At 39.6% G+C, this 27,495-nt stretch overlaps 2 protein-coding genes across 5 annotated transcripts in view; both read right to left on the bottom strand.

Annotated features, from left to right (window-relative positions):
* znf395b (zinc finger protein 395b) overlaps positions 1-8,519 on the bottom strand; it is an 8,815-nt gene extending 296 nt beyond the window's left edge. The window contains exons 1-10 of one of the 3 annotated variants that reach the window (XM_027163398.2): positions 8,390-8,519; positions 7,127-7,380; positions 6,859-7,016; positions 5,127-5,233; positions 4,670-4,878; positions 4,483-4,583; positions 2,912-3,143; positions 2,616-2,699; positions 1,347-1,465; positions 1-1,050 (exon numbers count right to left, since the gene is read on the bottom strand). The exon at positions 1-1,050 is cut by the window's left edge and continues 296 nt beyond it. In XM_027163398.2, the coding sequence (XP_027019199.1) occupies positions 939-1,050; positions 1,347-1,465; positions 2,616-2,699; positions 2,912-3,143; positions 4,483-4,583; positions 4,670-4,878; positions 5,127-5,233; positions 6,859-7,016; positions 7,127-7,198 (1,194 nt within the window). In that variant the 5' untranslated portion in view covers positions 7,199-7,380; positions 8,390-8,519 and the 3' untranslated portion in view covers positions 1-938. Of the gene's footprint in view, positions 1,051-1,346; positions 1,466-2,615; positions 2,700-2,911; positions 3,144-4,482; positions 4,584-4,669; positions 4,879-5,126; positions 5,234-6,858; positions 7,017-7,126; positions 7,381-7,701; positions 7,973-8,389 lie in introns of those variants that run through there. The other 2 variants (XM_027163399.2, XM_027163400.2) reach the window with 2 other exon arrangements.
* An 8,111-nt stretch (positions 8,520-16,630) lies between these two features.
* On the bottom strand, positions 16,631-27,238 carry LOC125138947. 2 transcript variants are annotated; one of them, XM_047801384.1, is made up of 5 exons: positions 25,170-27,238; positions 22,749-22,893; positions 20,318-20,401; positions 18,201-18,252; positions 16,631-17,370 (listed from the first exon to the last, which is right to left on the bottom strand). In XM_047801384.1, the coding sequence occupies exons 3-5, from the start codon at positions 20,318-20,320 to the stop codon at positions 16,709-16,711; spliced, it is 717 nt and encodes a 238-aa protein (XP_047657340.1). In that variant the 5' UTR covers positions 20,321-20,401; positions 22,749-22,893; positions 25,170-27,238; the 3' UTR covers positions 16,631-16,708. The 2 variants fall into 2 exon arrangements, with proteins under 2 accessions (XP_047657340.1, XP_047657339.1); XM_047801383.1 differs by having other exon boundaries at positions 20,318-20,372; positions 25,170-27,235.
* Between the last annotated feature and the right edge of the window lie 257 nt (positions 27,239-27,495).

Here is a 27,495-nt window from a genome sequence, read left to right as displayed (position 1 = left end):
TTGCCAAGAAGAAAAAACAAAACCAAAACATCACCACAAGGAATTGGCGTACAGGTCTGTGTCCATGACAGTGTTCTTCCTTTATGTCTCTTTTGGCTTTGTGGAAAATGTATACTTCAACACACATTACATTCCAGGAATATTTTTTCCAAAGTGATTTTTTTTTCTGTCCGAGTTGTATATAATAATGCACATAAAATATCAATAAAATAGTTTACTATTTCTCTTGTGCGTTGTCATGAGACCGTCGTGTTTTCCGTCGCGCGTACCGTACAGAGTGTGTTTTAATCGTCTGTGACACTTCGGGTGGGACAGCAGATACAACAACAACAACAAAAGAAAGAAAGAAAGAAAGAAAGAAAGAAAGAAAGAAAGAAAGAAAGAAAAACATAATACTGTTACACATCATGACATGACTTTGGTAATCCATCAGTGCAAATCAATACATCGCTATAACATTAAGGATATCGTTATAGCCTCGTGATTAGGAAGCGCTGTCACGTGAGCGAAAGTGAAACGTGAAAAACGATCAAACAAACAAACAAACAAAAATCGAATCCATAGAAACACAATAAACACAATAAACTGTTGCTAGTACATATTTCAGGATATAAAAACAGCAACAGAAAAAAAAAAAGAACAACCTGATGTTCAGATGGTCACTAAATACCAAAACTGACACTGACTTAAATAATAATCGCAAGAGCGGTTGAAGTGCATGAAAAACCAGAAGGGGATCAGGACTGTACCGGGTTACGCCGTCTCATCGCCACGGCTCACGTCACAGGGCAGGATCCTAAAAATATTTGTTTGGAAAACAGGTAGAAAAGGTAAAAAAGAGGGGTACTCTACAGTGCCGGTAGTCGTCCGGTAAAAGAAGAAGAAGAAGAAGAAGAAGAAAAAAAGACAAGACTGAAATTCTTGCTTGCTTTTTTTTTTTAGTCAGGGAAGCGCTGACAGGCTTTCTTCCAGCGACAGGCGGTGCACCACTGATCCCGACGCTCCACTCCGTACACCTTGCGGCACTTTTTGGCCTCACCTCGACCTTTCCTGAACAGACACGCGGACGGAGAACGTATTAAACCATTAAAATATTATAACCTCAGCCACAGGAAATTGCTGAAAGGACATCATGGCTTGTCTGATCTGAGACGTCTTTATGAATGTTCTGCTTTAGCAAACACTGGAGTGATGGATGAAGTTTAAGCTTATGCATAATTACTCTAAGATAGAAGGATGGATGGATGGATGGATGGATGGATGGATGGATAGCTTGATAGAACAAATGACTAAACATGTAAACTAGTCAACATTAATAGTTATATTTCAGAACGAGGAGCACAAACCGGATAGAGCAGTGGCCTCTGGATGGTGACGTGCTGATGGTGTGTGATCCGGTGGGAACGCTGCTCTGTTGCAGCCACTGCTCACCCACGCTGATGGAACGGCTACGTGACACGCTGATCTGAAAAAAGGAAAAAAAAGAAAAATAACGACAAACCCTGTAGCAATAATTCACTCGAGTTGAGCAGGTTGAGTTTTCATTTCCATTTCTTTCATCGCTTCCCAGAATAACTAACTTTCCTCCTGCTGGTTGTTTCGCTGATTGACACACACGTCGTTTGGCTGTCATGAACATGATAGAAACAAATAGATTATTCATTCATCTTTATTGAGATTTATCCGCTAAGAGTTGTCCGATACATGCTGCGCCCTCGTTCAAGTGGCAAGTTATAGCAAACCCATGTGGATGAAGGAAAACCCAGTAGCAACCAAAAGCTTACAATCGATCCCTAGACCGTTTCCCGTTGCTATCTGGTGCTGTGCCACTTTCTGATATCAGCATGGAAAATGACAGACTTGTGTAAACTTGTGTGTTACACTTGTCTTAACTTAACAGTTTTAATATCATGATACGAGAACACGCCGATGTCCGGATCCACGCTGTATAATTTTATTAGATATATTTGTATTAATGTGTGCTTTTTTTAAATTCAGCAGCAAAGAGAAAAGGCTCCCACGCTGGTGCTTCCGCTCCCCTGCATCTGATCCCCAGTGACATTTAATGAGCTCCAATCCATTAAAAACCTGCAGCTGCAACTTTAAATGACCCTTAAAACCATCTAATGTATCACTAGCGGTGGGTGGGGGGGCTGGGCGGCACGGTAGGCTTAGTGGTTAGCACGTTCGCCTCACACCTCCAGGGTTGGGGGTTCGATTCCCGCCTCCGCCTTGTGTGTGTGGAGTTTGCATGTTCCCCCCCGTGCTCTCGGGGGTTTCCTCCGGGTACTCCGGTTTCCTCCCCCGGTCCAAAAACATGCATGGTAGGTTGATTGGCATCTCTGGAAAATTGTCCGTAGTGTGTGAGTGTGTGTGAGTGAATGAGAGTGTGTGTGTGTGTGTGTGCCCTGTGATGGGTTGGCACTCCGTCCAGGGTGTATCCTGCCTCGATGCCCGATGACGCCTGAGATAGGCACAGGCTCCCCGTGACCCGAGAAGTTCGGATAAGCGGTAGAAGATGAATGAATGAATGAAAGTATCACTAGCTTCTTCTCGCAAAACTCTACTGTAGATGTCTAAGCAGGCTAGAACGTCAGTGTACGCTGAAGAACTACCTGAGGTCTCAGCTGAAGTCCAACTGAAGTCCAGTCACAGGAGGAAGGACAGTCTGGGGTTATGGTCTCATTGGGTGCACAAGCCTGGAGATATTTATTGTGAAACAGTCACATTGAGAGCCCATATTCGGGGGTATTACTAACAGTTCTGTGTATAATCTAACAACAGATTTTTACTTTGTGTGTACACGAATAGACATGTTTTAAAATATAAATTATTACTATACTAAAATGATTCACAAGCTCTGTAAAAAGCTGCCATGTTTCTTTCAAGACTTATGACGGACGCGTGTCACCTGGTAGAGATGTTCCGTGTATATCTGCCACACACTGCTGGGAGCGGATTGGCTGAAGGCACTGGAAGAGGGCATGTCTTCTGTGGAAGTGGGCTGGCTGTGGGTGGAGCTACACGAGGACCAGGGTGCACTGGTGAACGACAGAGAGGGAGACAGAGGCGTCGGTTCCTCTTCCTCTGAGGATACTTCGGTGTAATAGAAATCTTCTTCTCTGTGAGACTGTTCTGCTCCACTGAGGACGAGGAAAGCACATCACTGATTGATATACGCCACATTTATTCAACTAAACATTCGCAGGTCCCGTTACATAACATTTCTTCCTTACTAACGTCTGAGGGACATCTTTAAAAACACCAGCTCACAAGAGCGCTGTATGATATTTCCCATCAACCCTAGCATGTCACATGACCTAATCACTTTCACCTGTGGCTGACTTCCCAGCTTTGGGGCTCAGAGCACAGGGGCAGTTAGGTAGAGGTTCCTTAACCCTCTCTGTTTCTTCACCTGTACCTAGCTGCCCCTGTGCTCCCCTGTGCTGGGGCTTAAACCCTGACCTTCTGCTCAACAACCAGAAGCTTAACCACTGCTCTGTTATGTCATTGCTTCACAAATCAGACCAGTGAAGAAATTAAAAACCTGTGAAAGCTTGAAAAAACTCTCCATTTCCTGAGCTAACGTGTGTATCACTGTAACTAATCCCTGGTCTGATGAGCTCTCTGTCTTCAGATAAAGAACATGAATGTGATTAATTAAAGGTGGGGTCTCCGATGTTTGAGAAAGGCTTCAGAAAACGAGTCGGAACGACAAACTAAACACAAATCGAAAACAAACGTGTAGCCAATGAGCAGAAAGGGGCGGGGCTTGTCAATATGGGCGGAGAGAGTGTTCGGTGCGCATGTGTGACATTAGCAGAAAGAGGTTTTAACATCGACATGGAGGATAAAAACAAAGAAAGAAAGAGAAGAAAGACTTACAATAAGGCAAGAAGTAGGACGTGTTAATATAGGATCAGCTTTCCAGCGCTGGAGAGAACTGAAGGAGCAGGAAGTTGGCCACATATTCACAGGTTGGAGTTTCCCGAGTCGATAACTCCTGAGCTAAACGCTGTTACTACACAAATAACACCTCTTTTCTATCGTAGTAATGTAGAGAGGCAGCTACAACCGCGTTTTGTGTAGTCTGTTACATGATTATGCTTGTGTGTCATTTTTGCTTGTTTGTTTATCTACAATCGTATTGTTCTTCCCTTCAGCTATGATAAAGACACATTTCTTTCTGTTAGTCGCCTGGGTTACGTATGTATGTGTGGGCGGAGCTATCGATACAGGGGTGGGACCCATTGGGGTTAGGGGCGTGTTTGTTTTGGTGATTTTATATGTCGACATTGGCTTTCAAACATCGGAGACCGCACCTTTAAGCTGCAAAGATGGATCTGCTACACACATGATGCTGGTTCATGTTTAGGAAACTGTAGTCTATGAATTGTACTTTTTTCCCCTATGTATTTATTAATGTCAAAAACATTTCTACATCTGGTCCGGCTCTATGATATGCTCAACAGAAAAGCTTACCTGAGGTGAAGAATGCGAATGTGACGTTTCATCCCGACGCGTGACGTCAGCACTTTTCCGCAGCTTGGCCACAAACACCTGTACGCTTCCCTGCTCAAACTCTGAGGTCAAGGAAGAAACAAAGCTCAGGCAACCTACAATTTGGTGCAAAACATCTTACAAACGTTTTCTCTCTCATCTCTCTCACCTTACACCACCTACTCTCCAGCTCGTCACCTGCCCCCAGTTCCGGCTCCATGTGCAGCCCCTCGTCTCCCAGCTGCCCCATGCTGCTGTCTGTCTCGGTGACGGACGGCGAGGGAACCGGACTTACGCTACCTTGCTCCCAGCTCCAGTAGCCGCTGCTGCCGCCGTCCGACAGTTCTCCTCCACCACACTCCATATCCAGCGGATCATCTAGAAGGAACGTTAGAAGAGATTTAGGTTTAGCAGATGATGCTACACCTGAGCATTTCCACTATAAAATACACCATGTACTGTACTGAGACTGGGTCTCACTGAGTAGTTGGACACCATCATTTCTCTTCATAGCTCAATCGTTCTATACATTTACTGACATCCCAACAATCAAATCATCATAAATGACGAATAAAAGTCATTCAAATATCTTGTTTTCTTTTTTTTTTTTGGAGATGACGACTTACGTGGACAGGAGTCTCTCTGTGTGGGGCTCTGGATCACTGGACTACAGGACAGACTGGTGAGGACCATCGCAGCCATGATCTCGTCCATGTCTACCGATTCACGACTCCTGCAACAGAGTAATAAAAGAAAGACAGTAATAAAGAGAAAAAAATAAATATATCTATGGATAGATGTGAATTTGAAGAGAATGCATGAGCTGTGTCGTAATTTATGTACTGTAAGATGAAATAATACTATTCATTACGGTTAATTATCTCATACCACAGCGCTGTCGTATTATCGGGTGAGATCGGTCTGAAGGTGTTGTGTAGTGACGCAGAACAACGCGGTTCAGGCAACAGTGACAATAGCGTTGTGAAAAAGCCATCAGTTCTTTAGTACCATCACATTCGCTGCTTTAAGACACTGTGAACTGTTAAAAGCGCTTTATAAATAAAAGCAATTGAATTCGGATGGCGAGCGCTCAACATTGACCTAAGACTAACAGTAAATAGATTAAAAACATGTTATTTAAAAATGATGATTTCTAAAAAGAGACTTTTAGGGAAACTTGGGCGTCTCAGGTGCTTTTATGTCTTTTTCTCTCTTATAAAAGAGAAAAAAAAGAAACAAGAGAAGGTGTAATAATAGGAAGTAGCTTGTCCTGTAAATGTTCACATTAAACTGAACTGTGAGACGTTAAATAGTAGAAGATGTTGTTCTTTAATCAATTCAAAAGTGGTAATAGCTGACAAATTGCTGTGGTATAAGAGAAATAAAACGCGTTGTCATTGCATCACAGCATCTTCTTATTGAATAATTTTCCATTGTTTTGGCTTATAAGGTTCCGTGAAACAGGATACGTCAATCTGTAAAACAGAGAAGGACATTTTTTTGTTCCGGTGGGAGCACAGAATGCATTTCAATCAGCTTCCTAGTTCAGCAGTTTGAGCAGCTGTGCTGTTTAAGGCCTGTTTTCCAGCGCATTGAAACATTTGTTCCCTAAAAACTATCCCACAATGCACAGCAAAACGCAGGGAGCATCGCCACTTACTACGGTCTTTTACTAGAAATGACTGGTCATAGTTTCTGAAGCGTCTCACCCCGAAAAAAATATAATGGACTAACCAAACTCTCAGCCTTCTACAAATTCAACTTTACATACATATGTAAGTAACTTGCTCCGGTTGCTGTCGCTCTCAAATGATTAGCGATGTTTAACTTTATTTGATGATTTGTTTGGGACTAACCAATTTTAACTGGTTAATGATTACCAAAAATAAATAAATAAATAAATCCCCAATCATACGATTCCATTTGAAGTATCGTGAAAGAACCGTGTGTGATTAATTTATTAATAATTAATTATATGACATATAAAACTGAAATATTTGATATGTTTGAGTTTTTACGGTCACTGATTAGGAAATTAAAATGTCATCATTGTCCCAGTGTGAAGAGAGTCAGAGTCCTTATACCAGAGCCCAACTCTACACTATACACCAGATACTGACTGACTAGAGAGCGAATTGAGACAAAACCCCAACTTTTATATGATATCTTGAACAAATGTAGTCTCTACAGTTGAACATGGGACGACACTGCACAGGACAAACACATACAATGATATCAGTGCACAATAAAGGCAATAGACAACTCGGAGTGGAGCATTCACAGTGTGTGTAGGAGATTTATTGGGTTTGGTGTTAATACACAGAACATATAAACCAGTTCGGATTTAAAAAAAATTACCGGTATGGCAGATGAACCCTGGAAGACTGTAAGAAAAGGACGGTGTTTGTTTGCTCCAAACTGGCAGGCCACGCTTCCCTAAGACCCACCGGTGACCGTAAGTCGGAGTTCTTCCGGTGTTTCTTTATGTCTCCTTTCTCTTGATCATAATGTCTGACCTGCAGAGAGTTGAATAAAACCTGTTTTGTGTGGGGTCCCAAATCAGGACACAGCAAATGCCATAAAGACTGAATCAGTGACAGTGTAATGTTGGAACGCTGATATGTACCAGGCCGCCCTTTCTTCGCCCTGTTGCTGAATGCATGGCCCCGGTTCCTGCCTGGGACTTCACAGCTGCCATGTTGTGCCCTCACCCTCTCTCGTCTGTCTGTCTCTCTTTCTCTCTGTCTGTCTCTCTGTCTCTTTCTCTCGCTCTGTCTCTCTCTCTCTCGGTCTCTCTCTCCCTGTCTCGCTCTCTCCTTCTCTCTCTCTGTCTCTCCTTCTCTCTCTCTCTGTTCCAGCAGTCTCAGGCGCTCAAAAAATCTGAAACCAGAGAAGTATCGTTACACATATTATACATGCTGAGACACAAAATGGCTGATAACACGACAGACTCATCACAGTCACTGGAAGCCAACATGACCATACAGAAAAAGCTCCACACAGTCAGGACACAGTCTGTAACACTGTAAAGCCTTTGGAACAATTCTGCATCTGATACAAAGTAAGTATACAAGTCTTTGTTAAATAAAAAGGATTCACTCAAACCTGCACATACAATTCAGGTGTAAATCCGTAATGCTCTTAGTATTATAAAGAAAAGACAACTAAGGTCTAAGACTATTTTTTTTTAGGGCAACACACCCCCTCAGTCAGCCTCTGATAGACTCAGGCTTCGGCTCGGAAGAAGAACCGAACAGACAGCGGATTAGACTCACACCTCTACCTCTGTTTACTCGTCGATTATGACAAATAACTAAACCGAAACTAAATCAACTTTATTCTTCTCAGACGTTTACGTTGTACGATATGTGACGTCACGCGGCTATTTAAGGGTGTCCGCTCAGACCGACTCCGCGCACCGATTCCGCGGATCCGACTCCGCGGATCCGACTCCACTCTTTTCCGCGAGCCGCTATCTAACGGCTTTTTTTTTTTTAATCCCGACCCGTAAACAACCCCGCCCACTGTGGGTGTGTCCCACGCGCTGATTGGTCGAGCGGATTTCCTCATGCGTGCACGCCTTCGCTTACCAACGTGTACAGACACGAGTTTGAGTGTGTTGACGTGTAGAGCTGAGAAAACGCGTGCAGTTCAATTAAACAGTACAGTAGATGAACATCATTAACACGCCCGTACTGTATTAAGCACGTTAAACCTAAATAACGGTAAAAAAAAAAAAATTTAAAAAGCTTTGATTAACTCTCTCTACATTAAAACACAGCACGTGCACATCACATGAAAATGCAACAGCATTAATGACCAAATTGTAAAATATCAAACAAATAAAAACACAAATTAAAGACGTTTATTTTGCTTTTGTTGTTTTTACCTGGAATATGGATTTTTTCCCCCCGATAGTGGAGACACCGTGGGAGCGCGCACAAGGCCGTGTGCGTGCGCGTGCGTGTGTGTGTGTGTGAGTGTGTGTATGTGTGTGTGTGTTTTACACGCCTTTTTTTTTCTTATTTTCGACAAAAATTTTTTGTCTGTTTATTTATTTTTTTATGTTAAATATATGACATTTATCACCAGTGATGTAAAAACAGCAGCAGCAGCAACAACAACAACAACAACAACAACAAACTTATAACTTATATTATCCAGTTCAAATAAAATTAGGAGAGTGATGATACACTTTGGTTATTATTAAATCCGAATCAAGATACTGGCTTCATTATTTGATTTATTTTCGATTCTCAGAATATTTTGAACAAAAAAGAAAGGATGGAAACTGACATTATGCCTGAAAACTCTTCTTTTATATTTCTGCGTAACAAAAACAATTCAAAACAATGTGTATAAAACTAAATAAATAAAACATCCCTATGAACGGAGGTTTAATATTGTAAACATAATGTACTACAAGTTCACCATATATCTTAAAAAAGAAATAAATACTTTGATAAATTATCCAGAAAGTTTGATTAAACTAACAAAGTCTCTGAAATAACTGAAATATAATAAACTCTGATGCATCAGCAGCACCGAGGCATCAGCAACTACAAATAGAGCTCCAAAGTCCGGGTTCTGTGAGCTCTTTCGCATGCGCTGTGGATCATCACGACATGATGCTGGTGTCATTTGAAAGCTACTGAAGAGCTTTTTTTTTTACCTCTTATAACAAGATTGTGTGAACATATAATCAAGAATACATGTTGGTCATTGTGTTACAGAATTATAGGTCATTTTAAAGTACCGTGGATTTACATGTACAAGGAATATGTCTGGGTGTACTGGGGAATAGTAATAATGAAGCAAATAAGCAAAAATATAAAGAAATTATAAGCTACAGAAACTTTTAGAATATAGACAAAAATATAAAAAAAAAATTTAAGAAAAATAAAATAGAAACATTAAGTGTACATAGTACAGGATATGCAAAATTGGACCAGTGCAAAGCATTTCATTGCAAATGCAAATTCAGATACAATGCAGATGATAATTTAACCATACTTTTGTATATACAGTAGTATAGCAGGCTGAGTTGTGTGCGCTATTGTAATGCATATGTAACAGCAAAGTGGGTTTATATCTTAATGATCAAGGAGGTGGATAAGAGACCATGGTGGGTCCTAGATATTGTTGATGAGGCCAGTTGTGGATGGAAAGAAACCGTCTTTGTGGCACAAGGTTTTAGTCTTGATGGAGTCTAGTTTGTCTGGCAATGGCAGCAGCATTCCAAGTGGTGATGGAGAAGGTGAGTATGGACTCTCTCATGGAGGTGTAGAAGTGCACCATCATTTTCATTGGTAGGTTGAACTTCTTAAGCTGCTGCAGGAAGTACATCTGCTGGTGCACTTCTTTTTATTAAAGAGTTAATGTGCATGGTTTACTTGAGTATGGTTCCCAGTCAATAAAATTAGTTCATAGTATCGACTGGAATGATAATGATTCACACAGGATGATGGGGGCAAGTGGACTATCCCCACTGTTTTTACAGCATTGAGCTTCAGGTTGTTCTGATTGCACCAGGTCAGTCTCCCTCCTGTAGTCTGTAATTCCCTTCAGAGATAAGCCCAAAGAGGGTGATCTCATCATTTTAGACTGGAGGTGCAGCTGTTGGTGAACAGGGTAGAATAGTAGAGGAGAAACATTGCATATTTAGGGGGACTAGTATTGATGATCTGGGAGTCAAATATGGTCTGGGAGTACTTCGGGATCTTGGTATAGATTCCTGGGGAGTCCAGGTGCTGGAGAATGAATTGGAGGGTCATGTTAATTGTGTAATCTACAGACATGTTGGTTCTGTAGGCAAATTGCAGATGTAATAAGTAATAACAAAAATAACAGCTACGGCGTTTTAGAATGCAATGGCATCCAACACTGAGCTAGAGTTATGGCACAAACTTGGATGATAAAGTTTTAGTAGAAGCTTTGGAAGTACACGCTTTGGAACCAGATCTTTTAAACCAACGTGAAAATAGACCAATATGTCTAGTCAGAACTTTAATTCCAAAGACTTCCAAGTTCATAATTTGTTATTTCAAGCAAAACAGCTAACTGTGATGTAAATATCCATCTGATACAGTAAAGTTTATGCAGGTTAGAAAAATGCTGTAAAGTAAGAATGTGTCATAGACTTGGTTTCCAATGGAAGTGTAGCTCCGTATATGTTTTCAAGTGGGGATCCATATTTTGGTCCCATGGAGGACATCGCTCAGAACCCTGCCGTGTGGAGGATGCTTCCCTCAATCCCCACACTTTCTGATGTTGCTCTGTCCCCAAGCTTGGCTGGGGTAGTCATTCGGCCGGTCAGCTCAGTTGAAGGATTTTGAAATATACATCACAGTTACTCCACTGTTTTGCTTGAAATAACAAATTATGAACTTGGAAGTCTCTGGAATTAAAGTTCTGACTTGACATATTGGTCTATTTTCACTTTGGTTTCAAAAGTTATTACATTACTCACAATGCTATTCGGTGACCATTTGGGATTTAGAAAAAAGAGTGTTGCCTCAGTGCTTCGCTCAGCTGTCTAAATTTCTTATTTATACACTCGACTCAAATAGATCTGGTTCCAAAGCATCTACTTCCAAAGCATCTACTAAAACTTTATCGACCATGAATCTCGCTTATGGACGCCACAGGGAATCTTTGTTTGTTTACAGTTTTCTTTGCTCGATCCCGGGGCCTTGCTATTTCCTTGCATCCCCCTTACTGCTTCATGGTGTCCTCATTTTCCCCTAGAACCTCGCATACACAGCCACTTGGTTTGGTTTAAGTGCGTCAGGAGCTGCACTTTAAAGGGGGGGGGGGGGCCCTATATGTCAGACTGGGACTAGACCCTGCCGGAGCACTGAGCGGATTCTGGAAGGTGTATTGTTGTTTATGGTCATGTGATTATGGTCGTGATTATGTCTTGAATGAGTTCAACTGTTACATCTAATGTGGCTTGTTATTTATATTTTGTGAAGTTCTCGTCTAAATAAACCACGAATCATCTCAATCCCTCCACTTGGGTCTGCTAAGTCATGCCACTCAATCACTAAAAGTGTTAATGGTTTATATTTATCAGTCAACATATTCATTCATTTTCTACCACTTATCCAAACTTCTCAAGTCACGGGGAGCCTGTGCCTATCTCAGGCGTCATCGGGCATCGAGGCAGGATACACCCTGGATGGAGTGCCAACCCATAGCAGGGCACACACACTCTCATTACCATTTTATTTAATTACATTTACCATTTTACACACTACGGACAATTTTCCAGAGATGCCAATCAACCTATCATGCATGTCTTTGGACCGGGGGAGGAAACCGGAGTACCCGGAGGAAACCCCCGAGGCACGGGGAGAACATGCAAACTCCACACACACAAGGCGGAGGCGGGAATCGAACCCCGACCCTGGAGGTGTGAGACAAACGTGCTAACCACTAAGCCACCGTGACCCCCCCCAGTCAACACAATGGAGAGTAAATAAACAGAAAAGAAATCCAGTCAAATCATTATATGGTGTGGCCACAATTTGCCTGTAAAAAGCATACATTCATCTAGGTGGAACTCAGCAGGTTGGTTGTTCCAAACATCTTGGAGAACAAACCACAGATCTTTTGTGGATGTAGGCTGCCTCAAATCTTTCCATCTCTTTATATAAGAAAGACTTGATGATGTTGAGATCAGGACTCTGTGGTGGCCAAACCATCACTTCCAGGACTATTTGTTCTTCTCTACACTGAAGATAGATCTTAATGACATGTTTGTGCTTGTTGTCCTGCTGCAGAATAAATCTGGGCCCAATCAGATGCCTCCCTGAGGGTACCACATGATGGATATCTGCAGTATGTGCCTGTATTTCTCAGCAGTGAGGACACATTAACTCACTATTGCCTGCAGTCATTATTTTACCATTCTCCAGTCCTCCAGCTGACAACCTGTGTCGTGCTGCAGCATTTTCCTGCTTCCAAGTTTATATCTTTTTCATATTTGAGTCTCAGACTTGTTTCCATATCTGAGGTATGGCTTTTTAGTCAGACTTCTCCGAACAGTACATAGTTGTGTTGTGTTTTCCACCAGTTCTTTGATGATGGCACTGCTGAACATCTTCCAATGTTGAAGGGAAGAAAGCATGATGCATCTTTTATCTGCTGTATTAAGTTTCCTTGGCCAACCACTGCGTAAACTGTCCACAACATTGCCTGTCATTGCACTCCTTCAAAATATCTTGAACAACACATCTTAAATACCATGATGATGCTGTAGAACTATCATGTGTCTTGTTGCCGTGTTCAGTCTTGCCATGGTGTATGACCTGTGATATGAAAATGTCTTTCACAACGTCACCCAAAAAATCACTGGCTGTCCACTAACCTCCCTGGAAAGCATCGCTCACTCCCATTATCTCAGTAGGGCCAAAAACACCATAAAGGACACATCCCACCCAGGACACCACCTGTTTAACCTTCTGCCCTGAGGCAGGCGGTACAGATCATTAAGAGCAAAAACTGCCCGCTTACAGAACAGTTTCTTCCTAGTTGCTCTCAGGACTGTAAACTCAATGCACTAATCTCAATACAATTCCAAACATGCTATTCTGTTATTCACAGTCACTAATTTCACTTAAAATCTCTTCTGTCTAAGCTGCTGCTATTCTTATATATGGTCACTTTACAAAATAGGCACTTTATTACTATCAGTGGTCACTTCACTCAATGGTCAATTTATTCAGTCTATTTAATGTGAATTTCACTTGGTGTATTTATGTGTAAAAGTCTATTGTTATTGTCTGTTTTTATTGTCTGTGATTATATGTTTTTTTCTTACACCAATCAGGAGTAATACAATGACAATAAAGGCATTCAATTTAAATCAGTTCACCTGTAGCAGCGTCTGGCTGTTCCTCCTGCAGTTTTAAGCCCCTACACAGCTGTTTCTGTTTTATTTAATGACTGTGTTTCAACCTACATATGAAATTGATGATCATTAGCACCTGCTTGGGATAATTGGTAAATCATACACCTGACTCTGATTCTACAAAATCCCAGACTTTGTGCAAGTGTACAATACGTGTAAGTGTGAGAATTGATGCTGGTTTGAACCCAAACGGGAGTCACACCAAGTATTGATTTATGATATGGACATTTTGTGAATTGAAATCTAAGTATTTGAAAGCATTCTTAAATTAGATTCAACTTTATTGTCATCACACATGTACAAGTACTGTACAAGGCAACGAAATGCAGTTTAGGTCTAACCAGAGTGCAATAGCAGCAAGTGCAGGATATACAGTGTTTACATGAGTTAAATAGATTCAATAAAATGGTAATATAGGAGTAATTTACAGATGTGTGTGTAGTATGAACATAATATACAGATGGCTATTACTATAAACTGAAATTTACAGAAGGATATGTGCTGTAACAAAATATTTGGCTATTACTATAAACAGTAAATTACAGATGTGTTTGTACTATGAATATAATATACAGATGACTATATATGTACTATGAATATAATATACAGATGAATATATATGTAATATGAATATAATATACAGATGAATATATATGTAATATGAACATAATATACAGATGAATATATATGTACTATGAACATAATATACATATATATATGTGTGTAATATGAACATAATATACAGATGAATATTACTATAAACTGAAATTTTCAGAAGGATATGTGCTATAAACAAAATATATGGCTATTACTATAGTAGAAATATACAGAAGGATATGTACTATGAACATAATATATTGCTGTTATTAATAACAGAAATCAGGTGGATATATACAATGGTGAGCAGCAATGCAAAAAAAGAGCAAGTGTGCAAATGAGCATAGTTTTTGTGTAAAAGTGTGGGGTGAGAAATGAGCAAATGTACAAGTGAGCATAAGTTTTTGTGTAGACAGAATAAAGAGATAAATACTTGTACAGTATAACTCATTTAAAATGATTAATGTTTGTTTAATGTTTAGGCTCTTACCATCCTGAGTTCCCGAACAGACTTAAGGGAGCATTTTGTTTGGTTTTCTTCGTCCTGTATGTCCTTTTGTCAAATACAACTTAAATCCACTCTTTATAGCAAGTGTGTGTGTGATCTTGATTGCTGAATCGTCTCTAAGGCTTGCTGTTCAGTAGGTTGTCCGATGAACCGATGCTAAACGTTTCCCCTAAACAGAAATTGACCAATCAGACACCGGTAGAGTATGAAGCTCTGAGTAGAGGCCACGTAACTCATATCCCGACAGCATGAGTGTGGAGTGACGCTTGTGGTGAAACGATCATGTCTGTGCTTTACTCCCTGTAAAGGCTCTGGGATAAAACAGATGAGTAAAATATTTTCAGCAGATTTTTCTGCTTCTACTAAAACTTTATTTTTATCAAAGCCGGCAGCACAGCGGCACAGCGGCTTCCCACATGGGTTAACCGACTTCCCATAAACGTGCACGTACAGTACTGTAGGTGGATTTGCTGCAGGAAATGAGCAAGCACTTACTGTATAGGATCTCAGAATCTGAGAGCAGAAATAAATGAGCCTGGTGGTTAAAGTTAGCAGAAGTTTCAATCCAGCAAACCGACACTTTTGGGCCCTCGATTGCTCGGTTGTATAAAAATGAAACAAAATGTCAGTCGTTCTGGGCGAAGGAGTGTCCGTATGTGAAACACCAAAACTTTTAGAACTTTTCTATCAATTTATTTCCCTCTACTTTCAGATGAGCTTCATATAAATGACCGCTGTGGAGTGTGACATGACAAAGACATTCAATATTAAACACAACCAGAAGAATTCCGTTATTTGGTTCCGATAGCTCAATAATTAAAGAGTTAATTTTAGTCCTCTTATCTTATACGGTATGTGTATGAGTGTGAGAATGTGTGCCTGCTTGGTGCTCATGGTGTGTCATTGGGCCGGCCACGACTGAGGTGCCCTTGAGCAAGGCACCGAACCCCCCAACTGCTCCCAGGACGCCGCAGCATAAATGGCTGCCCACTGCTCCGGGTGTGTGTTCACGGTGTGTGTGTGTGTTCACTGCTGTGTGTGTGTGTGCACTTTGGATGGGATAAATGCAGAGAACGAATTCTGAGCATGGGTCACCGTACTTAGCCGTATGTCACCTCACTTCACTTCACTTCAGGGTGTACAGGATGTACTTTTGCCTCATGCCCAGTGTTCCCAGGATAATCTCCAGCTCCATCGCCACTCTGACCAAGTTAAAGCCGTTACTGAAGATAAAAGACTGAAAGACTAAACTAGATTAAAACATAACTTGTCTTGACCTTGAATGAAGCTCGGGCAATTATCATGTAATTAATTTATTGTGGATTTGCAGGCATAGAGCCTTTAGAGCAAAATGGAGAATGAGCAACACACATTAATAATTATTATGATTCCTACACAGAATGTAACAAGAGCCCATGTGATCGCCCACCGAAGGTGATCTATGACGTGTCACAGACGTCACATGAGTGTTTGGGACACAGAACAGATACTCGGTTAATGTGCCATTTCTCAGCGCAATTACGGGTGACATCTTGGTCATACTGAACATTAATAATGTTCATCGTCGTCATTATTATCGTGCAGCCTTTTTGCTCGATTACATGTGAAATGAACAAGATGCTTAAGAGACAACTGATGATCTTTTTATGCATTTATTTAGCTGTCGTGCTTTTCATTGATTTCACTCTGGTTGGTCCTCATTAATAATCGCAAGAGGTTTTGGTTTAGACAACTTTGCTGCATCGGGATCGGCGTAGTTTCATCATTTAACGTTTAAAAGCGGTATCAAAGCATAGGACAAACTTAGAGCATACTAACCCCTTTATCTGTTCATTTCTAAGTATTTTTGTATGGGTTGCTAGTTGCTACAATTTCTGCCTGGCATTTAATAGCCATTTTTTCCCTTCTTGAATAAATCTTGGGATTAGAAATGGTTTTATTTTGTGTTCCTTTTATTCACGTCGTCGTTATCTCTGCATATGCAAAGCGCGGGGGGATAATAGAATAAATCTTTTTTGCGTTTTCTAAATCCTTCGCTCAAAACCGAATATCCCGTGTGACACTTTGACGCAGTGCTGGAATGTAATCTCACATTATTTGTGAGAAGGGAAAAGGATTTGTTTCTATTTATTGCAGATACGGTATATTCACACATTAACATACATTAACATAAGTCCGGTTTTTATTTGCTAGTCGAACAATTTGAACGGAAGAGGCGGTGCTTCGTCCTCATCCAGCACCGCAGTGTCTTGTACAACAGGAGCTTCTTCGGTGCTTTTCCGACTTTTGTTTTTCAGGTTCACTTCTGCGTAGATTGCGGTTCTGTCTGTGTTCATTTTTTCATCATGGATGGCTGGGAGAGGCGGGAAAATAAATTTCAACTCTGCTTTATCGCAGTCTGTCACAGGAAGGAGCGTAGGTGAGTCATGAGTAGCGATCGGTTCTGTCCATTCCGCCACCGTGTGGTAGGGACTTCCGCTCTCCCATCGCTCCTCCACATCTTTATCACAGGGAGAAGGTCCATTGACTCTTACATTATCTATACATTCATATGGATGCTCCTCACTGACCGCCTCCATAAACACACTGTTGATATCTTCAGGTGGAGGAGTCACACACTCCCACACTGATTTGTCTGTCTCTAGTCGCTGTCTTGAAGAAGAAGAATAAAAAGAAGAAGAAGAAGACACCCTTGGTGGTTCCAGTTGGGCTGTGGTGAAATAGAAGAGTGGTGGAATTGGTGGCAGAGCAGGAAGTTCTGGAGACATTGAACCTGTGGATCTGAGTGAGAATTCAGGGGTGTCTAGAATTCTGGGAGTCGTTTCCCGGCTGAAATAACTGTCCGATTTAGCTGTAGAGTAAAAAAAAAACCCTGGTTTATTGAGATCGCCATTAACGAAGACTAATTTACATCGAATAAATGATAACTGAAATGCAAGCTGTTTCATTTATAATGTATCACATTTGCTTTTAGATCATATAGCCGCTATGCTAGGGGCTGGGCGAGGGGGGGGGGTGTAAACGTATGACCTTTTCTTAGGATTTGTTTAAATGCTGTTAAGAAAACATTGGAATCAATAATAAGAGCTCGACATTACAGCAGCTACGTTCATTATTTTCTATCATTATCTTCATTAACCTTCTGAATTGTATAATATTTGTCCTCAACTGAAAAATTTGCTTCCACAAAAATAAAATAAATAAAATGTTTATTCTTTGTACTAATTTCCAAAAAAAAAAAAAAGCCGCTCGCAATACAACTCACAAAAGATGTAATCTGCCATAAACACTGCAAACGTATCAGTTTGCATATTAGTTTTCTTGCCGTCATTTTCGTTTTTTTACGCCACGATCCAATCGCATCGATCCGTCCTGATTCCAATTCGTTAGTTCTTTCTGTTAAAAATGTATTTAATTATTATTTTATTGTTTTACAGACTGGATGGAGAGAAATTTAAGAGGATAAAAGAAAGATTACTGAGGAACATTGGGCAATGTTGATTGTTTTCTCCTTCACTCTTTTTTTTATCTTTGCCTATGAACACGAATCTCCCAGAATAATAAATATTTGTTTGGTATTCGACTTGCTATCATCTGATTCTACTTGGGAAGTCATGACGACAAAATGCCATTAATGTAAAATATTTAAATGTAAACTTAATTTAAATTAGTAAAACATACCATCCACGTTGCTCGTGGTTCTATTTGTGCTCCAGTGATCTTCTAGATTTACCTGCAGAAAGATGAACAAATATGTTTAGCCATTTAGACTTCATTTCTACTCATTCATTTTCTACCGCTTATTCGAACTACCTCGGGTCACGGGGAGCCTGTGCCTATCTCAGGCGTCATCGGGCATCGAGGCAGGATACACCCTGGACGGAGTGCCAACCCATCACAGGGCTCACACACTCTCATTCACTCACACACTACGGACAATTTCCAGAGATGCCAATCAACCTACCATGCATGTCTTTGGACCGGGGAAGGAAACCGGAGTACCCGGAGGAAACCCCCGAGGCACGGGGAGAACATGCAAACTCCACACACACAAGGCGGAGGCGGGAATCGAACCCCCGACCCTGGAGGTGTGAGGCGAACGTGCTAACCACTAAGCCACCGTGTCCCCCCAGGACAAATTTAAATTTGTTAAATTATGCAATAATATACTTTACCTAACTAAACGTTTATACATATACTTTACTTAACTAAATGTTTAGCAGTTTACTACATTATAACACAAGATGGTTGCTTCCTGTTATTACCATTAAAATAATCTTGACGCCTGACCATCACACCGGTACTGCGCGTGTGTTTGTTAAATCTTATTGCAGTTTATTCCAATCTGTTATAACGCGCTCCGGTCTTATGTGAAGTCTTAACACTAGATGTTGGAGTGTGTGTTTGGTGATTAGTGATCATTCAGCTACAGGAGCATTAGTGAGATCAGACACTGATGTTGGAGTGTGTGTGGGGGGATTAGTGATCATTCAGCTACAGGAGCATTAGTGAGATCAGACACTGATGTTGGAGTGTGTGTGTGGGATTAGTGATCATTCAGCTACAGGAGCATTAGTGAGATCAGACACTGATGTTGGAGTGTGTGTTTGGTGATTAGTGATGATTCAGCTACAGGAGCATTAGTGAGATCAGACACTGATGTTGGAGTGTGTGTGTGGTGATTAGTGATCATTCAGCTACAAGAGCATTAGTGAGATCAGACACTGATGTTGGAGTGTGTGTGGGGATTAGTGATGATTCAGCTACAAGAGCATTAGTGAGATCAGACACTGATGTTGGAGTGTGTGTGTGGGGGGGATTAGTGATCATTCAGCTACAGGAGCATTAGTGAGATCAGACACTGATGTTGGAGTGTGGGGGGGGGATTAGTGATCATTCAGCTACAAGAGCATTAGTGAGATCAGACACTGATGTTGGAGTGTGTGTGTGGGGATTAGTGATCATTCAGCTACAGGAGCATTAGTGAGATCAGACACTGATGTTGGAGTGTGTGTGTGTGTGGGGATTAGTGATCATTCAGCTACAAGAGCATTAGTGAGATCAGACACTGATGTTGGAGTGTGTGTGGGGGGATTAGTGATCATTCAGCTACAAGAGCATTAGTGAGATCAGACACTGATGTTGGAGTGTGTGTTTGGTGATTAGTGATGATTCAGCTACAGGAGCATTAGTGAGATCAGACACTGATGTTGGAGTGTGTGTGGGGGGATTAGTGATCATTCAGCTACAAGAGCATTAGTGAGATCAGACACTGATGGTATAAGAGTGAGGAGGTCTGGGGTTCAGTCTGTGTTCCAGTTCATCACAAAGGTGTTCAGTGGGGTTGAGTCAGAGTCAGGGCTCTGTGCAGGAAACTCGAGTTCTTCTACTCCAACATTAACACACCGTGTCTTCATGGAGCTCTGTGCTTTGTGCACAAGGACAACGTCACGCTGGAACAGTGTCCGATTCTCTTAGTTCGAGTGAAGGGAAACTCTAATGCTACATCGTACAGAGACAAATGCAATCAGTGCTCGGTTGTTGAGAGTGACGGTGATCAGTGATTATGAATTAATTCCTGTGAAGGGAAATTGTAAAGCTTCATAATACAAAGCACTTTAATGAAAAACAACATATGAGTGTGATGGTTAGGGGTGCAAATACTTTTAGATACATATGTTAGATGTTAGCTTTAATATGGTTATCCTGTAGTTATAACACTTTATATGAAGGCCATATCATTAGTATTTTGTTATCCGTGTTATATGAATACAGGGTTTACAGCACAGTTCACTTACCATCAGTGAGAGAGATGAGGGATTTTCTTTCTCCTCCGGACACTCTGGAGTCTCACTAGATGAAATGTAACGCTTAATGAATGTCTAGAAATAGAATGCTTATATTGTTGACAAAGCTAATCTACAGAACAACAAAAGATGAGTCATTACAGTAGATGTGGTGAGGGTGTTTTTAAAGAGTTTAAATATTTCGAAATTAAATCGATCCTCTGGGTCATTTTTGCCTAAACGGGTGAATAAAGAGGCATAAAGAGGAACGTCAGAACATAAAAAGTCACTTAAAAATGCAAGGAATAAAATGTCAGTGCAAACTGGGATCATTTCTTAAAAGTACTGAAAAAAACATCTAACAGAAAGTTAAAATCTTCTTTGAAAAAACAAATGTTAACTAGATTTGTAAAGTTCGTCGCGACAAACTTTGATGTTGGCTTTGACGGTGCAAGTAGCCGGTGCTTTTTGGAGGCGAATGGACATAAGGATAGTGTTACTTTTGGAGGCAAGCGGACAGAAAGATTGTGAAAGCTACTGGACCGCTGGGGTGCCAATACTTTTGGAGGCGAGCGGACATGAGCATGTGACGTGATCCGAATACCCGTGGGGCAGTTCCCCTCATTGTGCTGAGTGTTTTGATATGTCACATGTCCATGTTGTTCAAATTTCTGATTTTCACGTGACGTCACATGACGTGACCAGAATACACGTGAGGCAGAGGGAGAACATGCAAACGCCACACACACACACACACACACACACACACACACACACACACACACACACACACACATGCAGGGAGGAGACGAGAATAGCTCATGATGCAGAATACAACCGAGCTGAAAGTTTACCATCTCAGGGACTCAACCACTGCAGCTTTGAATTGCAGGGATTTGAACACATGACCTTCTAATCTGTGTCACACAGCCTTAACTACTGAATCACCAAAACAAGCTCGACTGGCTCACACTGATTCTCCGGCCTCTAGCTCTGAATGAACTCGCATTAAAAAGACTGGCAACCCTGCAGTTAGTAAAGTACTATAAAATCAACACTCAGACAGATGAACCGTCTCAGCTGTGAGTCTCTACAGATAAAGTACAGCTTCAACAGAATAAGCAAATGTAATATAATGTAATATAATAATACACTGTAAAATGTATAAAACCTTTCAATCATTTCCTGTAAACATATTTCTGTACTTTTGTGTAAATATATGCAGAATTATCTATGGCTAATTTTTTATAGTGTTGGAAATATGGAAAATGATGTAAAAAAAAAAAGAGGAAGAAGAAGAATTTTTATCATTGTATTATGGTCATAAGAGCTGCTGCTGTAATGTCAACTTTTACACAACAACAACAACCCTTCAAAATGCCAAAGGAAGAAAATCTCCCCCTGATCCAGCTCAAGGAGCCATTATCTATTTATCTATCTATCTATCTATCTATCTATCTATCTATCTATCTATCTATCTATCTATCTATCTATCTATCTATCTATCTATCTATCTATCTATCTATCTATTTGTTTATCTATCTATCTATCTATCTATCTATCTATCTATCTATCTATCTATCTATCTATCTATCTATCTATCTATCTATCTATCTATCTATCTGTTTGTCTATCTATCTATCTATCTATCTATCTATCTATCTATCTATCTATCTATCTATCTATCTATCTATCTATCTATCTATCTATCTATCTATCTATCTATCTATCTATCTATCATCTGTTTGTCTACTCTATCTATCTATCTATCTATCTATCTATCTATCTATCTATCTATCTATCTATCTATCTATCTATCTATCTATCTATCTATCTATCTGTTTGTCTACTCTATCTATCTATCTATCTATCTATCTATCTATCTATCTATCTATCTATCTATCTATCTATCTATCTATCTATGTTTGTCTATCCATCCATCTATCTATCTATCTATCTATCTATCTATCTATCTATCTATCTATCTATCTATCTATCTATCTATCTATCTATCTATCTATCTATCTATCTATGTTTGTCTATCTAATCTATCTATCTATCTATCTATCTATCTATCTATCTATCTATCTATCTATCTATCTATCTATCTATCTATCTATCTATCTATCTATCTATCTATCTATCTATCTGTTTGTCTACTCTATCTATCTATCTATCTATCTATCTATCTATCTATCTATCTATCTATCTATCTATCTATCTATCTATCTATCTATCTATCTATCTATCTATCTATCTATCTATGAGCCATTAAGATTAAAGAAGCGCTTCCTGTCCGGTTCTCGGAGGCCCTCAGGGACTTCCCGGTGCTCTGACAGAGTTTCTCACAGACCTGATTCGGCTGATCAAAGCATGTAGTGCAGAGTATTGTGTTGGTTTTTTTATCCCAAATACACACCCAGGGTTAAATCATTTTTATTACCTGAAACAGGTGCTACAGAGTGTGTAGAGTATGACGTAGACAACGAGGAAGAGGATGGAGAGAATAGTGTTGTCTATGGAGGAAGTGTGGCCTGACATCCAACCCGAGTCTGCAGCCATGGCACTCCATACAGCCTGTGGTCTGACTACACAAAACCCATCCAAAGCAGAGAGAACTCTGTTATAGTCAGTCACATAAGATAAAAAAACTTTGTGACCACTTTAACTTCATACTGTTCATTTCTACACACATCTTGTGCTGGTGCAATAAGTCATATAAGTCAATAAGTCACTAAAGTCATAAATGTTAATAACAAAGCAACAACATTTCTACAGTTACAAACAAGTCCAGAGAAATTGCTTCAGACTCGGCTCTAAATCTGGCTGCTTACGAACTGCGACCATGTTCAGAGGGTTCAGTTTGGTCATTCGAGGTAGTTTTACTCACTGAGTTTTGGTCTTTATCTGTGTTTAAAGTTTTCTGTGTAATTTGTTTACCATTTTGTCTGTTGTATAGTTTTATACTATTATAGTCTTATTGTGGTGTATATCGTCTGTTGTCTGTATTTATTGTCCTGTCCTTATGGTACTTATCCTCCTGTCAGACATGTTGCTCCATGTGTCTGTCTGTCTGTCTGTCTATCTATCTGTCTGTCTATCTATCTATCTATCTATCTATCTATCTATCTATCTATCTATCTATCTATCTATCTATCTATCTATCTATCTATCTGTCTGTCTGCCTGTTTGTCTATCTATCTATCTATCTATCTATCTATCTATCTATCTATCTATCTATCTATCTATCTATCTATCTGTCTGTCTGTCTGTCTGTCTGTCTGTCTGTCTGTCTATCTATCTATCTATCTATCTATCTATCTATCTATCTATCTATCTATCTATCTATCTATCTGTCTGTCTGTCTGTCTGTCTGTCTATCTATCTATCTATCTATCTATCTATCTATCTATCTATCTATCTATCTGTCTGTCTGTCTGTCTGTCTGTCTGTCTACCTATCTGTCTGTCTGTCTGTCTGTCTGTCTGTCTGTCTGTCTGTCTGTCTATGTATGTATGTATGTATGTATGTATGTATGTATGTATGTATCTATCTATCTATCTATCTATCTATCTATCTATCTATCTATCTATCTATCTATCTATCTATCTATCTATCTATCTATCTATCTATCTATCTGCCTGTTTGTCTATCTATCTATCTATCTATCTATCTATCTATCTATCTATCTATCTATCTATCTATCTATCTATCTATCTATCTATCTATCTATCTATCTGTCTGCCTGTTTGTCTATCTATCTATCTATCTATCTATCTATCTATCTATCTATCTATCTATCTATCTATCTATCTATCTATCTATCTGTCTGTCTGTCTGTCTGTCTGTCTGTCTGTCTGTCTGTCTATCTATCTATCTATCTATCTATCTATCTATCTATCTATCTGTCTGTCTGTCTGTCTGTCTGTCTGTCTGTCTATCTGTCTGTCTGTCTGTCTGTCTGTCTGTCTGTCTATCTATCTATCTATCTATCTATCTATCTATCTATCTATCTATCTATCTATCTATCTGTCTGTCTGTCTGTCTGTCTGTCTGTCTACCTATCTGTCTGTCTGTCTGTCTGTCTGTCTGTCTGTCTGTCTATCTATGTATGTATGTATCTATCTATCTATCTATCTATCTATCTATCTATCTATCTATCTATCTATCTATCTATCTATCTATCTATCTATCTGTCTGTCTGTCTGTCTGTCTGTCTATCTATCTGTCTGTCTGTCTGTCTGTCTGTCTGTCTATCTATCTATCTATCTATCTATCTATCTGTCTGTCTGTCTGTCTGTCTGTCTGTCTGTCTGTCTGTCTGTCTACCTATCTGTCTGTCTGTCTGTCTGTCTGTCTGTCTGTCTGTCTGTCTGTCTGTCTGTCTGTCTATCTATGTATGTATGTATGTATGTATGTATGTATGTATGTATGTATGTATGTATGTATCTATCTATCTATCTATCTATCTATCTATCTATCTATCTATCTATCTATCTATCTATCTATCTATCTCACTAACAGGAAGACACATTCCAGGTCACGCCTCTGACACTAAGAGAAATATGCGCGTCAGGAAACAACAAGCAGGAATAAATGCAATAAGAAAGCCAGTTTCAGTATTAACCCAATACTACCCCAGTCTCTTACAGTATCTTGGCTACTCACGTTAAGAAGCAGTACATTTATATACAGAATGATTTGTGTATTATGATGTGTTAGTTCATTTAAAATGGGATACACCTCTTAAATGATTATCTCTTAGCCTCAGATTATGTCTTGCTTTAATGTACATACATCCAACACCACTAATTTGCCCTGTTTAACACAATATACTAGTATTGGTCAGAAAATGGTGTCTTACCCGTAGCCTGAGTGACATTAGGATTGCAGTCTCATGTCACTGCCACCACCCTGTGTGACTCGTCTGTCAATGTTTTGGTTGCATACTTACAGGTTGCATACTTTACCAGGCTGTAAAGTCAGTCAAACCTTGCCACTCCTACCTGTTTGTTGTGTAATCCTTTAGGGTTACAATCATTTGTTTTGAGACAGGTGTGAGATAATTTTTTATTTTAGTTCCCAGCCTTTATTTAAAACAGCATTTCACAAACAACTACTCACAAGCTACACATCATGTTTTTCCTGCTCCACACATAGTGATTATTCAGTTACACCAGCATTGGTGAGATCAGACACTGATGTAAGATGACGGAGGTCTGGGGTGCAGTCGGTGTTCCTGGTTCATCCCAAAGCTGTTCAGTGGAACTGATGTCTTTATGGAGCTCTGTGCTTTGTGCACAGGGGCATTGTCATGCTTTAATAATGTCTGAGTGTCTTAGATCCAATGAAGGGAAATTATAATACTACAGCATACAAAGACATTTTATACAATTGTAGGCTTCAGATTTGGTGGTAAGAGTTTAGGGAAGAACTAAAGATGGGGTATTATTCAGGTGTCCGCATACTTTTGTCCAATTAGTGTATTAGTGATCACTTTTTTTGGGGGGGGTCATTTGTTTTGAGACTGGTGTTAGATTTTTTTTTTCAATTCCCAGCCTTTATTTAAAACAGCATTTCACACACCATTAAACTACTTACGTCATGTTTTTCCTGCTAACATAACTGCCTCAACTCAACTCTTCTTATTACTCACTTCATACGTTTAAAAAGTAAAGGTTTTGACACTGTGTGACAGTCCAGTGGCTGGAAAACATCAAAATAATCAATACAAGATAATAATTAATACACAAAGACATTTATTTCCTTTGCTTCACATGTATGTCAGGTTTCTTTCTGGATATCGATACAGAGTACAATTAAATGAGGTCATGGCGCCCTCTAGTGGATTGGGAAGATATGTCATGCTAGTTTAAAACCCCAGTTTTAAAGGGGAGAAACACAGACGTACGAAGTCCTATGACGCCATACATTATTATTATTAATATTATTATTATTATTATTATTATTATTATTATTATTATTATTATTTATTTCTTGTTTTGTCATTTTACCGACTTAGTTTTCTCACGATCTCTGCAAATACCCTAAAATTTTAATATGTAATAATTAATTAAAACATTAAGGATTTTTTTTTATCTCTAAAGACTGTCAATTGTTTTTTATTTGTTTTGTCCCACATTTACTTAAAAAAAAGATTTTTTTTAAAAATGAATTTATTGTTTTGTGACGTAAGTGCTTTACTGCGCTTTTACTGCCTCTAAAACATGTTCTGATGAAAGAGATCATCAAAAAGTACGAATGTATATTTTGTATGTATATATGTATAAAGACTGATGTATATTTTAATCCTGAAATATCTGTTATAGATTTAACATGTGAATGAATCTGTCTGTACTGATTAATCGAAAGAAAACGCTTGTATGTAAATGATAGCTCGTTTAAATGTAAGCACAACTGTTTTGTTTACTTTTCCTGCATGAGCCGCCATTTTGGTTTGATGTCGCTCGCTGAATTTGGGCCTCTGTGTTTTTTTTCTTGGTTGAAAGTCTGAAATTATGAATGCAGAGTATTTTAAATATGGATAAAAGGATGTCCCATCGTCTAAATTAATTACGAATTGTAAAACTCAGGACAAATGAATCAAATGAGTTTTCAAACAGATTTAATACCTTGTGTCCCCACTGTTTATAATAAGTTATAATACTTTAATGTGTGTTCAGTTTCGAGAGCGATGCCAGTGTCATGGACCGAAGAAGAGGAAGTAAATAAACAGTGTATATAGAAAGGAAAGTATTATGATTGCATGGTATCATGGTTTCCTACTGTATATGTGCATGTTGAACATCCCACTCCAGGTGTATTTAATTCTATTCAATTCGATTCCACTTATTTGTATTGCACTTATATCAATGGGCATGGACTCAAGCAGCTATACAGAAATATAAAACAGGGAATAAAAATGACATTTAAATTAATAAAGTGACATGACATGTGGCTAAGTTCGGTGACCCATTCTCAGAATTTGTTCTCTGCATTTAACCCATCCAAAGTGCACACACACAGCAGTGAACACACACACACACACACACTGTGAACACACACCCGGAGCAGTGGGCAGCCATTTATGCTGCGGCACCCGGGGAGCAGTTGGGGGTTCGGTGCCTTGCTCAAGGGCACCTCAGTCGTGGCTGGCCAAGACTCGAACTCACAACCTTAGGGCTCTCTAA

This window comes from Tachysurus fulvidraco, chromosome 16, assembly GCF_022655615.1.
Source record: "Tachysurus fulvidraco isolate hzauxx_2018 chromosome 16, HZAU_PFXX_2.0, whole genome shotgun sequence".
NCBI lineage: Eukaryota > Metazoa > Chordata > Actinopteri > Siluriformes > Bagridae > Tachysurus > Tachysurus fulvidraco.
Note: the sequence above shows the minus strand (reverse complement) of the source record. Positions and strands in the feature narration are given on the sequence as shown.

What these genes read in the sequence shown, in the direction of transcription:
- LOC125138947 (XM_047801383.1), bottom strand. Translation starts at nt 22,867, where the DNA reads ATGGCTGCAGACTCGGGTTGGATGTCAGGCCACACTTCCTCCATAGAC. An exon ending in CTCTGTAGCACCTGTTTCAG is followed by an intron (nt 20,373 to 22,748) that starts GTAATAAAAATG and finishes CATTTCATCTAG; the next exon opens with TGAGACTCCAGAGTGTCCGG. An exon ending in AACCACGAGCAACGTGGATG is followed by an intron (nt 17,371 to 18,200) that starts GTATGTTTTACT and finishes TTTACTCTACAG; the next exon opens with CTAAATCGGACAGTTATTTC.